This window comes from Palaemon carinicauda, chromosome 11 (genome assembly GCF_036898095.1).
Source record: "Palaemon carinicauda isolate YSFRI2023 chromosome 11, ASM3689809v2, whole genome shotgun sequence".
Lineage (NCBI taxonomy): Eukaryota > Metazoa > Arthropoda > Malacostraca > Decapoda > Palaemonidae > Palaemon > Palaemon carinicauda.
Genome location: NC_090735.1, coordinates 111,661,375 through 111,676,182, shown reverse-complemented (window position 1 = coordinate 111,676,182; position 14,808 = coordinate 111,661,375). Strand labels below are relative to the sequence as shown.

The 14,808-nt window shown below is 44.3% G+C and overlaps 1 protein-coding gene across 1 annotated transcript in view; it reads left to right on the top strand.

Moving 5' to 3' along the window:
* trio (trio Rho guanine nucleotide exchange factor) overlaps positions 1–14,808 on the top strand; it is a 979,236-nt gene that overhangs the window by 42,995 nt on the left and 921,433 nt on the right. Inside the window, exons 13-15 of the mRNA XM_068383253.1 lie at positions 9,443–9,565; positions 9,942–10,133; positions 12,923–13,104. Coding sequence (XP_068239354.1) covers positions 9,443–9,565; positions 9,942–10,133; positions 12,923–13,104 — 497 coding nt within the window. The remainder of the gene's footprint in view (positions 1–9,442; positions 9,566–9,941; positions 10,134–12,922; positions 13,105–14,808) is intronic.

Below are 14,808 nucleotides of genomic sequence, written 5' to 3'. Positions count from 1 at the left end.
TTCGTATTTTTTTTATTGTATTTATACCTTATAGATTATACATAATAGAATACTTCTTGTGTCAAAGGAAACAAATGGATGTTTACATTATATTTCTGTATAACGTAAAATCCATTATTATTGTCGAGTAGTTTTATATCTTTTGATGGCTATTTATTGTGGAATTGTTACGGAACAAAATAGTGACTTGAATAAATATATAACGTTTGTTTACACATAGATACCTTGAAATTATAAATTATAGAATATTTGTTCTGTAACTGGAATACAAACCACGCTATTTAATAGGGGTATTACTCTCGGCGTAGCTGAAATGATGAGCCATTAATTTTTAACGAGGGTTTACTACCCACACCGTTAGTTAGCGGGGGTAGGGGACGGTAGCTTGCTACCCTCCCCCCCCCTCTCACACACCTGTGCTTGAGCTCACTTTGCTCTCGGCTCAGATGGTAGTCGGACGCGTCCGCTCTCATCTTCTCCGTCATTTGGCAGCCATTTAATTGCTTTTGTCTTTTCTTTTTCTTTTTCTAGTTCTGTATGTGAAGTTGGCCTCTGCGATCATGCGCACCTGCCCTAGGTTTCCCGACCGCCCCTGTGGAGCATTTATGTCGGCGGTCGAGACTGATCCTCACGCCCTTTGTCCTTCTTGTAGGGGCTAACGGTGTGATAGCAGCAACGGGTGTAGTGAGTGCAGGGAGTGGTCTACCTCCCAGTGGGAGAGGTTTTCGTGACGACTGAAGAAGTCGTCCAAATGGGATATTTCTCCTTCGAAGGTTTCTTTGAAAGGAGAAAAACCCAAGGCCTTTTCTTCCGTTGCCCAAACCTCCTCCGAAGCTCCCACTCGGTCGGTCTCTTTCGAGAGACCGTCGAGTGGTAGCGTAGACCGATGTACTGTTTACCAACCTCGGGGATTGAGAGATGACGTTGCTTCCCCTAGCGAAGCAGCTCCACCTCTCCCCTGGGGGAGGATATGTCATTAACCTTATTTCAGCTTTAGTCCTCATTGGGGCTTACGGGTTCGCCCTCCAAGGAGGGTTTGCTTAACTACATCCAATTGGGTGCCGCTGTCAAGCAATCGCCGTCACCATCAGAGGTTGATCCTCTGTCTCTTGTCAACGTTGTGGTATCAGAGGTATCCAATGTGGTATCACCCATCACCTCTGCCTCTCCAAACCCTACGGTAGCTGACGGCTTAGTTTCTCCCGTTCCTGTTCAACCTACGAGGGAGAAACTAAGTCCATCGTCAGTCTCCCCTGCTAGTGTTTCTTTCCCTCGGGGGAGTTCACTTGCAGAGACTCCTCTTCGGAGGACTGCAGAAGGTCAGCTTGCTGATCCAACGGCCCCCAGAGGGCGCATTCGTCGGAAGGCTCGCCTTCCTCTTCGCCATAGAGGCCTTCCTTCACCTGCAGTGAGGAGGCGCTTCTTTGGTTCAACACCTTCGATGCAGTCTCCCGCAGAGGAGCCTCGAGACCAATTTCCTATCACTGCTCCTGCACTGGTCCTGGACCTTTCTGCAGATTGTTCGCGATCTCCTTCAGTGGAAGGTCGTCCTTTTCAAGGACACGTCGACCTTCCATCCGACAGACCTGCCGACCTGCCGTCACCTTTTCTACATGGGCCTAACAAGGCTTCACCTAAGTATGCTAAGGCGCGCCAACCTGATACGCGCTACGCGCCAACAAAACCTGACGAACGCTCTTTAGTAGCTCGTCAGGCCCCATCACTATACCCTAACACAGGGCATCAAGGGCGTACGCGCCAACACGCACATACGTCCAAACAGGAGCATAGCTCCATCACACGCTATGCACGCCCTCATGCGCTTACGCGCCCATGTTCTCCTGCGCGCCAGGTCTTGCCTGAGCCTACGCGCCAGGTCTTGCCTGAGCCTACGCGCCAACATTCTCCTATGTGCCCGCGCTCAGCTGCGCGCCAACACTCAGCTGCGCGCCAACACTCGCCTGCGCGCCCGCGCTCAGCTGCGCGCCAACATTCACCTGCGCGCCAGCGTGCCATCAACTTCCTGCGCGCCAGCACTCTCCCGCACGCCATCAGTCTCCTGCCCGCGCGCAAACGCGCCCAACATCTAACTCTCCTGCGCGCCAACGATCTACTGAACGTGGTGCTGCTGGGAAGTCAACAAAGCTGGCTTCTCCCACACGCCAACCAGTACCATTGCGCCAGCGCTGACCTTCGCGCCAGCTTTCTCCCGCACGCATCCGCGAGGATACGCGCGCGCGCCCTGCGCATGCTCTCCCTGCGCATGCTCGCCTATCCTCCCCAAAGGATGTGCGCCAACGTTCTATCGTGCCCCCACGCGCCCTACATGATTCAACTGCGCGCCCGCGCACTAGGAATCTTTCTCCTGCGCGCGTGTGCCCTACGGCTGGTACAGGTAAGCGCGAACTCTCTCCCGCGCGCCCGCGCACTCAACGTATTAATCCTGCGCACGCACGAATACTCTCCCGCGCGCGCCAACAGTCTCCTGAACACGCACTCGCGCGCCAACAGTCTCCCGCGCGTGAGCCCTGATATTCTTCTTCACCAAGTGCCATTATTCTCCATCACGCGAGGGTCAATATCCTCCCGCGCGAGAGACTACTGAACTACGCACGGCAAGGTCACCATCGCCTCATTCCCCTTCCTGCAAGCGCATACCACTGCGCATTGTGGGAGAAGGGAAACATCTAGAGGGGTCCAGGATCCCAAAGCCACCACAGGCAAACCCACCAATGATGGGGACTCCTCCCAGGGATCCTTCAATCCCCGTCCCTTCAAGGGGTATGTCTGACAGCGCATCTGTCAGCCAACAGCCCTGGTTCGGTGCACTGATCAGAGCCGTAACGCAGGCTTTCAAGCCTGTCTCCTCTGAATTGGGACACAGAACCATGGCTTCTTCTACCCTTTGAAGAGAAAAGGAGGAGTTCCAGATGTGGTTACTTCCCCAAGGGCAAAACTGATTCCACGTAGACCTTCGAGGCAGATTCCCTCCTTTCCTCAGACTGCCTCTCCTTCCCTTCGGACAAAGATTTCCCGTCTTCGGGAATCACGCGAAGAGACTTTTCCCCATCGCACCAATGGGGGAAACCTCTCCTCGCGCCGAGGGGTCTACTCAGTTGGGGATTGAAAGGAACATGCCACCCTCGTCAATGTTGGAGTCCTTAATCCTTCCCAGGAAGGAATTTAAGGACTTCAAAACATTGTCGAAGTCCTCTACTAGGACTAGGATGGAGCCAGCTACCCACTCAGGGAACGTCCGCGACTCTCCCCAAGAAGAGCCTTTGGGGACAGAAGGAGACTTCGCTGCAAGTCCTACAACAGGAGGAGACCAGCAAGAGTCAGAACATGCGTTTTGGGAAATTCTGACTCTAATGAGGGCTCTCAACGGGTTTTCCGACCCAGAGATCCCTCCTCGAGAGGGCAAGGACACGGTCTTGGACTGTGTCTTTGGTACTCAGAAACCCTCCAAAACCAGTGCAGCACTCCCCTGGTCTCAAGGGGTTAAGAGTACCAGGGGCAAGATCTCACGACAGCTCTCCGAGATGTCCTCCTCCAACCTTTCCAGTGCCACCAAGAAGCTCCTCCCACCTCCTCACGTATAGCAGAGGAGGTACTTCGAGATCCTTGAGGAGCCTTGTTTAGCTCTTCCTCTTCACCACTCGCTGGAAGAGCTAACCAGGGGAGTCTCTCTTGAGAGAGACTCCAACCGGCAGGTCTCGTTCAAGGCAGCCGAGATCCTCAACCAGGAGAAAGTTGCGAAGTGTGCTATACAAGCCACGTCGATATCTGGTTGGGGACTTTAGGTATCCTGATTCGTTCTGAGGATTTCTCCAAAGAACGTACCATTAAAGCTATGGAAACCTTCCTTCTCTCAGGTATTCGCACGATCGAGTTTCTTGCCCACCAAGTCTCGAACCTGTGGGCAAATACCATCCTGAAACGTCGGGATGCAATAGCTGAGAAATTCCATCATAAGGTCCCTAGCACCCAGATCAATAGGCTCAGACATTCCTCCCTAGAGGGATCCATCTTGTTGGAGCCTAAGGATGTGGAACATGATGCTGAGAGGTGCAGGAAGTCTCATCAAGACTCCCTCCTTCATAGGGTTTTAACATCCAAGCCGTATAAGCCTCCAGCACCACAGCAGTCCCGTCCAGTCAAGACCACTAAGACGACAACAGCAGCGAAGACCTTGGTGTCTAAGCCCTTTCATGTCAAAGAAAGGAAAGGCAAAAAGTCCTCCAGGGGAGGCAAGAATCCTAGAGGGAGCAGCCGAGGCCGCAAACGCTAGGATAGGCAGTCCCCCTGCATGTCCGATAGTGGAGAGATGCCTACAAAGTTGTTCAAACAGGTGGAAGCAACTCGGGGCCGATTCCTGGACAATCTCCAGTAGGTTGGCCAGGGCACCAGCCACCCGTTGAGATACTACCGCTAGAGAGTTATGGGGTCTTTTGACTGGCCAGACAGTACTACATTGGATCCTCCTCTCTGGTTACGGTTCATTTTCCCTTTGCCTACATACACACTGAATAGTCTGGCATATTCTTTACATATTCTCCTCTATCCTCATACACCTGACAACACAGATTACCAAACAATTCTTCATCACCCAAGGGGTTACTGCACTGTAATTGTTCAGTGCCACTTTCCTCTTGGTAAGGGTAGAAGAGACTCTTTAGCTATGGTAAGCAGCTCTTCTAGGAGAAGGACACTCCAAAATCAAACCACTGTTCTCTAGTCTTGGGTAGTGCCATAGCCTCTGTACCATGGCCTTTCACTGTCTTGGGTTAGAGTTCTCTTGCTTGAGGGTACACTCGAGCACACTCTCCTATCTTATTTCTCTTCCTCTTGTTTTGTTAAAGTTTTTATAGTTTATATAGGAGATATTTATTGTTACTCTTCTTAGAATATTTTATTTTCCTTTTTTCCTTTCCGCACTGAGCTATTTTCCCTGTTGGAGCCCCTGGGCTTATAGCATACTGCTTTTCCAACTAGGGTTGTAGCTTAGTAAGTAATAATAATAATAATAATAATAATAATAATCAGTCTAGGATATCGCATCCCGTTCATAACATCTCTACCTCCCCTGACGTCGAATCCAGTGTCATTGAACTCCCTTGCCATGGGATCGGCATGGGGGCAAGCCCTTCGGGCAGAAGTCCAGACCCTGTTGAAGAAGGGCGCTCTCTAAGAGGTCCTTGACGGATCTCCAGGCTTCTTCAGTCGACTCTTTCTTGTAAAGAAGGCATCTGGAGTCATCGACCTCTCAGCTCTGAACAAGTTTGTCAGACAAACTTCGTTCAGCATGGAGACGGCGGACACGGTCAGACTAGCAGTAAGACCGCAAGACTTCATGTGCACACTGGACCTAAAGGACGCATGCTTCCAGATCCCAGTCCACCCGTCTTCAAGGAAGTACTTAAGATTCAGCCTAGACAACAGAAAGTACCTAAGATTCAGCCTAGACAACAGAAAGTACCTAAGATTCAGTCTAGACAACTGAAAGTACCAGTTCAAGGTGCTGTGCTTCAGTCTCTCCACAGCACCACAAGTCTTCACCAGAGTGTTCACCCTAGTATCATCTTGGGCACACAGGATTGGCATCCGTCTCCTCCGTTATTTGGACGACTGGTTAATCCTAGCAGACTCGGTGTCAACCCTTCTTCAAAATAGAGACAAACTTTTGAGACTTTGCCAAAATCTGGGGATCATGGTAAATCTCGAGAAGTCTTCACTGCTTCCCACTCAAAGACCTAGGCCTGATTATAGACACCAATCTCCACAAAGCTTTCCCATCAGACGACAGGATTGCAAGGCTGAGGAAGGTCGCAAGACCTTTTCTCAGACGAGAAGAACTTCCAGCCCAATCGTGGTTACGTCTCCTCGGTCACCTTTCATCGCTGGCCCGTCTAGTTCCCAATGGTCGCCGCAGGATGAGATCCCTCCAGTGGCGACTCAAATCCCGGTGGAATCAAGCGTACGACTCCCCTGACATCCAGATCCCCATGGGACCTGCGGAACTGACGGATCTCCAGTGGTGGGTGTCAGACGAGAACCTAGGAAAAGGAGTGGATCTTCTCGTCCTCCCCCCGGATTTGATGCTGTTTTCGGACGCTTTAAAAAAAAGGGTGGGGCCCCCACGTGCTGCACCACACGACCTCAGGCCTCTGGTCAGAGTCAGAAAAGTACCTCCACATAAATCTCCTAGAGATGAAGGACGTCTTTCTGGCCCTTCAACAGTTATAACAGTACCTGGCAAGTCACTCTGTGGTGGTGATGAGCGACAACACCACAGTAGTGGCCTACATCAACAAACAAGGAGGTACTTTTCGCAGCAACTATCCCATCTAGCAGTAGAGATACTGAGAGGGGCCGAAATCCACTCGATACCACTATCGACACACTTCATTCTGGGTAAAAGGAATGTGCTCGCCGACAACCTGAGCAGAGCATCTCAGATAGTGAGTACCGAGTGGTCTTTGGATCACCTAGTAGCCAACAAAGTCCTGACTTTGTGGGGTTCTCCGACTGTGGACCTCTTCGCAACGGCCCTGAACTTCAGGCTCCCTCTGTACTGTTCCCCAGTCCCAGACCCCAAGGCTCTCTGGCAAGATGCTTTCCAACAACGGTGGGACAACATTGACGTTTACGCCTTTCCCCCGTTCTGTCTGATGAGGAGGGTACTCAACAAGACCAAAACATCGGTCAATCTTTCTATGACCCTCATAGCTCCGCTATGGCATCGCGCGGAATGGTTCCCGGACCTTCTGCAACTCCTAACGGAGTCACCAAGAGAACTCCCTCCACGACACAATCTACTCAAACAACCACATGCCATCATCTTCCACAAAGCCGTAGGTTCACTACAGCTTCACGCCTGGAGACTATCCAGCATCTCCTCTCTGAGAGAGGATTTTCACAACTTGGATGTCTGGACACCTGCGAAAGTGGTCAGCAGCAGTCTACCTGGCAAAGTGGAAAGTCTTCTGTGGTTGGTGTCTTGGAAAGGTATCTCTCCACTCGATGCCACTATTCCAACAATAGCGTAGTTTCTCATGTATTTGCGGGAAGAAATGTGCCTTTCAGTCTCGGCAGTGAAAGGCTATCGCTCGGCCTTAAGTCTTGCCTTCAGGCTGAAAGGAATGGACATTTCCTCATCGCTAGAACTTTCTCTACTCATACGTAGTTATGAACTTACCTGCCTTCAGTCGGAAGTGAGACTTCCCTATGAACCATTACGCCAGGAATCAGATCGCCACCTAACCTGGAAGATGGTATTCCTGCTAGCTTTGACCTTGGCCAAGCGAGTCAGTGAACTTCATGGTCTCTTGTATGATATTGCCCATTCAAAGGGATGGGAGGAGGTAACGTTCAGCTTCGTCCCTGAGTTTATTGCTTAGACTCAGAATCCAGGAGTAACGGATCCTCGATTCGACTCCTTCCGGATTTCTAGTCTCCGTACTGTAACAGATGACCCAGACCATCTCTTACTATGCCCAGTAAGGAGCTTGAGGCTGTACCTCAAAAGAACAGCTGTAGCCCGTCCTCGTGTGCCAGCACTATTCGTCAGCACAGGAAGGACTAAGAGGAGGGTCACCAAGAACACCATCTCTGCATGGATTCGCAGGGTCATTGACCTTGCACTGAATCCAGACCCTCCTCCCTCACGTCGCCCCAGAGCACATGATGTCAGGGGCATAGCTACGTCCCTGGCCTTCAAAAGAAATTTTTCAGTGACGCAGGTTCTTCAGGCTGGGGTGTGGAAATGTCAAACAACGTTCGCATCCCACTATCTGCAAGAAGTGACCCACAGGAGATTCGATACGTTCTCTATCGGTCCTGTGGTGGCTGCACAACAGCTGGTTTAAAACCTCAAGCTCCTTATTGGACAAGTAGCAGAAGGTTGAGGGCATTGTTACCCAGTTTTAGTCTGCATGAATGAAAAGGTTTGACTGGCCCTTATTCTTTTCTTCATCATCCCCTCTCTTGGGGAAAGCAGCATCCTGGGTTCTCTGCATAGCTGACCTCAAACCACTGCAGGTAAATCAAGCTCCCTTGTATTCCTAGTACTGTATTAAGATTAATACTGTTACGTCCCCATACCCTGACGAGGTGGTTTTGGGAAAGTCCTAGTCTACAAGTTTTCATCTAAAGGACTTCAGAACAACTTTCTAGGACGAGTCACACTTCTTCATACCTTCACACACAGCTTGTGTAGACCACAGACCTTGCATAGCAAGGTTGTAGCTAGGTGCAGGAACTTCTTATTTCGTGGGTGCTTACACACTCGAATAAGGAGTCACCGGGCAAAGCCAAAAGCCAGACTGACTGGGACGTCCACCCTTCCTAATGGGTGAGTTACCCCTATTAAATAGCATGGTTTGTATTCCAGTTACGGAACAAATGACAAGTTCGTAGATAATTTGTATTTTTCCTAACTATACAAACCTTAGCTATTTAACCAAACTTGCCCGCCAGCCCTATTCCCCTTGAAGTCCTACCTCCAAGCAAAGGGATCTCAAGCACAGGTGTGTGAGAGGGGGGTGGTAGCAAGCTACCCTCCCCTACCCCCGCTAACTAGCGGTGTGGGTAGTAAACACTCGTTAAAAATTAATGGCTCGTCATTTCAGCTACGCCGAAAGTAATACAGTACCCCTATTAAATAGCTAAGGTTTGTATAGTTAGGAAAAATACAAATTATCTACGAATTTGTCATTTCTGGTGTCAAAGGAAATAAAAGGATATTTTTATTACATTTCTATACAACGTAAAGTTCATTATTACTAACAAGTAGTTTTATATCTTTTGATGGCTATTTATCGTGGAATTATAACAGAATAACATAATCACGCTATGAATATAAGTTTTTTTTTTTTTTACACAAAATCCCAGTGCTTTACCATTATTTAGAGATAATTTCATATTTTTTTTTCTCAAATTATTCTTTAACTACTTACCAATGAATGGAAAAAAAATTTAGATGTTTAGAGTGAAATACATTGGAGAATAAAGCAAACTTTGGAAAAAAATTATTCTTTAATCAGCATTAAAATAAATAAACATGGAAATATAGCTTATAGGATAAATGATCTGATAGTGACTAATAGAGCTCCAGTTGCAAATCCATGGCCTCGTAGCGAAAGGGTTAAAGCTAGTAATTTGTAAATGCCAGATTTAAGGATAATTCTGCCAGAATTGAAATATGTGAATGGATAGCTGTATGCATTGTGAAGCTGAGTAAGATGTATATTATGACATTATCACTGGATTTTTGTAAGTTGAATTTAAACATTTCAGTAATTGGGTTGTTTGCCACTTTTTGTTTCAAGCTCCTCATAACTGTAATGTTTATACTGTTAGAATCTTTGGTTCCATAAATTGTCTTGTGGATTCTTTAGATACTTTACTATAAAATTCTTGATGGTTTTCCTCTTCATACCAGGTGCTAGATTGGCTACAAACCCATGGCGAGGTGTTTCTTCGAAAGAATCCTGGTATTGGTCGTAACCTCGCTAAAGCACGAATGTACCAGAAAAGTCACGAACACTTTGAAAATGTGGCCCAGGTGTGTTGATATTAGCATTTCATATAATTATTGTATTTGAATTTTGTATAATTTAATTTTCTAAATACTAATTTTTATCAGTTCTCCATGTGAACATTAGTTACCTTGGTAAATAATTCATATTTTGTATATTTAAGAACATAGCATACAGATTTTCAGTTCGTAAATGACTTATATGTCTTGTTTTTTATTAAAGGATAATTGTAGAGTCTGATTAATGGTTGTACTATCACATAGTATAATTTTAAAAAATTGTATTTAAACTTTTCATTTATTAGCTTGTTACCATATACAATCTTATTTATAATGTAATGTTTCATTTTTGGAAAAAAAAAATATGTACAAAATTGATATTAAATTTTTTATTTTGTTTCAGAATACGTACACAAATGCAGAAAAGCTCCTTCAAGCTGCTGAGGAACTTGCTCATACTGGTGAATGCAATCCTGAAGAAATATATAATGTGGCTCAGAGATTAGATTCACATATCACAAGTTTTGCAGCAAGAGTACAACAGAGACACAGACTTCTCAATATGGCTGTCCTATTTTATACACATGAAAAGGAGGTGAGAAGTCATTCCATTTATGCTCTGAATATATTTGAAATGTATTTCTTTGATTTGGTCAGTATAACGTCTACCTTTCTGAAATCCTCTCGGCTTTTCATCAATCTTTCTCTCTAGTCTCTTTAGAATGAGCATAATATAAAAGTTTTCATTTTAAGATATGTTGTAGAGCAATTTATAGAATATAGAAATGCACTTTTGATGGCATTTGTGAATTATGAAAAAGCCTTTGATAGTGTGCACCGGCCAATTTTGTGGAGAGTCCTGCATTATTATGGAGTTCCTCTTAAATGATGTATGTAAATTTGATTAAGTCTGTTCATGAGCTTAGCAAGTACAAAGTTAATGTTGATAGAGTCCTATCAAATGAATTTCCAGTGAACAGCGGAATACACCAAGGGAGTGTGTTGTCACCTATGTTGTTTATCCTCCTCATAGATTTTGTAATGGATAGAACAGTTAGGAATGGTGGAGGATTTGACTGGATTGGTAACAGCAATTAGCAGACCTAGAGTATGCTGATGATGCAGTCCTTATTAGCAAAAACCGCAGGACTTGTAAAGCTTGCTTACCAGAATGCACGAAATATCACATGAGGTTGGGCTCAAGATAAATAGAAGAAAGACAGCAGTGATAAGAACGGAATATGCAATGGAAGATGAGATATCATTGGAAGGAGAAAGGATTAATGAGGTGGAATCATTTAAATATTTAGGAACTATGGTCTCTAATACAGGGTCTTAGGAATTTGAGTTTAATGAAAGATTGAAAAAAGCAAGTCAAACAATGGCTAGGTTAGGTAAAATTTTTAAATCAAATTGCCTGAAATTACATATAAAATCAGGCTATACTGTATATCAGTTTAGTGAGATTGGTGTTACTTTATGGACATGAGTCATGGTATAACAAGGAAACAATATCCCAAAAATATTGTAGATTTGAAAACAAAGCCCTCGGAAGAATTTTGGGAGTTAAATGGCAGGACAGGATTAGAAGTGGAACTATAAGAGAGATTACTCAAGTGCCATATGTGGATGAGGTCATGGTGAGTGGTAGATGGAGATAGTTTGGGCGTGCTCTTTGCCCTCCCCAAGAGAGATAAAAGTTCACCAAACTTTTAACTGGGCTCCACAAGCAACTAGAAAAGTTGGAGGACCCTGACCTACTGTACATGGCTGAGGACTATGAAGCGTGAAGTAGGAGATGATGAATGGAGAAGTATTGATTCAAAAGCTCAAGATACAGACAATTGGTAAAATATAACTGAGGCCCTTTTGCGTCAATAGACGCAGGAGGAGATGATGATGATGGTTTTCTGATGCCTAATATTTTTCAGGTTTGATTATAGGTAGATGTTAACATTTGAGACTCCTGTGATTTATTGATACTACAAATATAATACAATTTCAGGTATTCCAATTATATAGGAGGCTAATCAACATTTTGGCCTTTTTTTATAAGTTCATCATAAATCATGTCTATGGTCCATATCTTTTGAATGTGATGCGAGTAGTTGCCTGATGTAAACGCTAAACATGAGGCGCGCAGTGAGAGTTTATGCTTGCATATGTATTTATATACAGTAATCCACAAAGGAGTTGCATATATGGTGAAAGTGCAGACGTTATATATTGAATAATATCAAGTGGATGTTATTCAGTGAATATTGTATAGTGGACATTTTTTTATTGAATATTGTAATTTATGCTAGGCTACCCTAAAATTCTAGCCAATGTAAATATACTCTATATAAATAAACCAAATGGGATACAAAGAAATAAGGGATATGTATCACATTTTACACATAAACAAAATCATGGCATTTTGACAAGCAAAATGCCTATATCAAGACCCTATATCTTAAAAGGCAAAGTTACTCAAACTGCATGTCAAGTATCAAATAACTGTATTAAGAGATTCCAAAAATTCATAGAAACGAGTTAAATTCTAATCTCCCCTCTATTTACAAATTTTAACTCTCCCATTTTTGTTGGGTGGGATTGTATCATACCGTAAGCCAACCCTATATACTACTTCAATCAATTAACTGTTGAGTGAACATGGAGTAAATTTCTTTTTGATATTATTCATATGATTATGTAAAGAATGCCCAGTAGTCTTGAAAATTCATTGACTACCAATCATGTACTAAGATTAAGTCTAGAACACTTGAAACATTCCAACCACAATACATGTCACAATTCATAAAAGATATTTTTCACCAAAAAGGGGGCCATATAATCCATGTAATAAACAGCAACTGCCCACCACACAACGAGTGTTAAAGAGAGATTAAGAAAGGCGGGAATAGCATGTGTATAGATAAGATCATTAGTTTAGATTCCAAGACTTCTTGGTTTCTAACAAATTGAAGTCTTTAGTATTGTAAATGGAATTTAGACAAATATATTTCTAATCTGCAAGCTTTCAAATTGATACATGAATAAGGTCATAACTTTGCAATGATAAGATGCAAAACTTATTTGTATTAATATTAATTCATATTTTGTGACTTTTTTGGCACTTATGAAAATATTGGTTTTCTCTCCAACTGACTACTGGTTTTCTCTTTTAAACATACAGAACATTTCTGTAATAAAATGCAACATTAGTATTTTGCTTGAAAATGGTACTAAGACTATTATCCTACCATGATTTGAAGTGATCATAGATGCCATTGGTTAATATGCACTTTGTTATTGGTAATGGTATTCTTGTTGAATCATATACATTTGTGCAAGATTATTCAAATTGTCATTTTCTAAGCATTATGTTTCTCTAATTCTTAGCTGTTGTCGTGGTTAGAGGAACTTACTAATGAACTTGAAGCTGAAGAGAATGTGGATGAAACTGCTGATTCAGTAGAAGCAGCTGAACGATTAGTTGCTCAGATGTCATCTCAGCGAGACTCTACTATAGATGCTTGTGTTTCGACCACGCATGAGGGAGAGGGTTTGCTGAATGAACTTAGGTTGGTACTTATATTTACTAGGAAAAAATAATATTATTAAGAAATTAAAAGATTTTAATATATCTGATAAAGTTATAGAAAAAGGTTAAACTAGCCCATTGTGATAGAATTTCTACTATCTCAGCAGGGCAAATTTATAAAATGATAAATGTAGAAATTCCTGAATTTTGTTTTTAGTCTTTTGATTGCATTATTTTCTATTATTTTAGCTTATGATGGTTAGAACTAATATTTAATCAGAATTATTTTTATGCTAAAGCTATGTCTGTGAGCTTTATAATAGTTGCTGTTGGTAAAAGAATTTTTCATCCCTAAAACTATATTTGTTTTTCAGTACAAACATTGACTCTAGTGTGTTTGAACTGCTTAATAATAGTAGTGTAGGGCATAAAGATAGTCCACAGACTTACTTTTGTGTTTCTCATTAAGAATATAATTTTAGTGGAAGACAGTTTTAATAGTGTATGAAGTATTAATTATGGTTTTTTTCCGACAATACAAACCCTTCGCTATTTATAGGGATTTACTTTTGGTGAAGCTGGAAGACTAGTCTTAAAGACTTTTCAGCGAGGTATAACTGGCAACCCGCTAGTTAGCAGGGTAGCCAGCTACTCCGTTCACTCACACACCAGTGTGTCTGACTCACTTTCTCTTTTGGCTTTGCTGATAACTGATATTACTGCTCTCTGTCTCCCAACAGACTTGCCATTTTCATTAATTCTTCTCTTCTTTCTCTTTTCGGGTGTTCATGTTGCTTCTTCCTTCCATCCATCATGCGGTCCAGTGCGGGACCTGAAGAACACTTCTGTGGGACCTTCATGTCCTCCACTGTGACCAACTCCAATTCGTTGTGTTTGGCCTGCAGAGGACAGCGTCGTGACCAGGCTAACACCTGCGATGAATGCCAGGAGGGGTTTTCCTTCCAGTGGGAGAGATTTTGGTGCTGGAGCAAGAATAAGTTCAAGAGAGATTCTTCGCCTTCGGGATCTTCCACAATGTCGAAGAAACCTTGGACCTCATCCTTAACCCCTCAATCTCTTCCCAGAGCTCCTGCTCGATCGGTCTCTTCTGAGGGTAGATCGAGTAGGAGTGTTTACCAGCTAACACCTGGCCAACTCCGGGGTTCCAGAGCCGAAGCTGCTTCCCCTAGAGAAGCAAATTTGCCCCCGCCCTTGGGGAAATCCTTTTCTCTTTCTGATTTGTTACAGGGTTGGTCGTCTCTGGGGGTTGCACGCCTACCATCAAAGGATGTGTTGTGGTAATTTCTACTGCTAGGGGCTGAGAGGAGATGTTCTCTGGTTTTGTCAGAGGTAGAAATTTTGTCTCCTGTGAGTGCTTTGATTGATGCTCTTGCTGTCTGCGAAGCCCATCTGTCGCCCTCGCCTGCTCCTGCTCCTTCTGAAGTCTGTGTTCTTTCCCCTTTAGAGGATGGGGTTGAGCATGGACCTAGGCCTGCTAGATGGTCCCACGTCTCCTCGTCTTCCACCATTCGTTAGCAGCATGACTCCCCTGCATAGGATCACCGTTGACGAGATCCTTGCCACTCCAGCGCCGACCTACTGTTGACGACAAGAGCCATTGCCATCACAGGGTCTCCTCATCGTCTAGGGATTGCAGTCCTCTCCACCCGACCAGATTAAAGACGCTTGGACTCCAACGAACGACGATCATCTCGCCCCTCTCCTGCTCGTGATCGTCACTCGC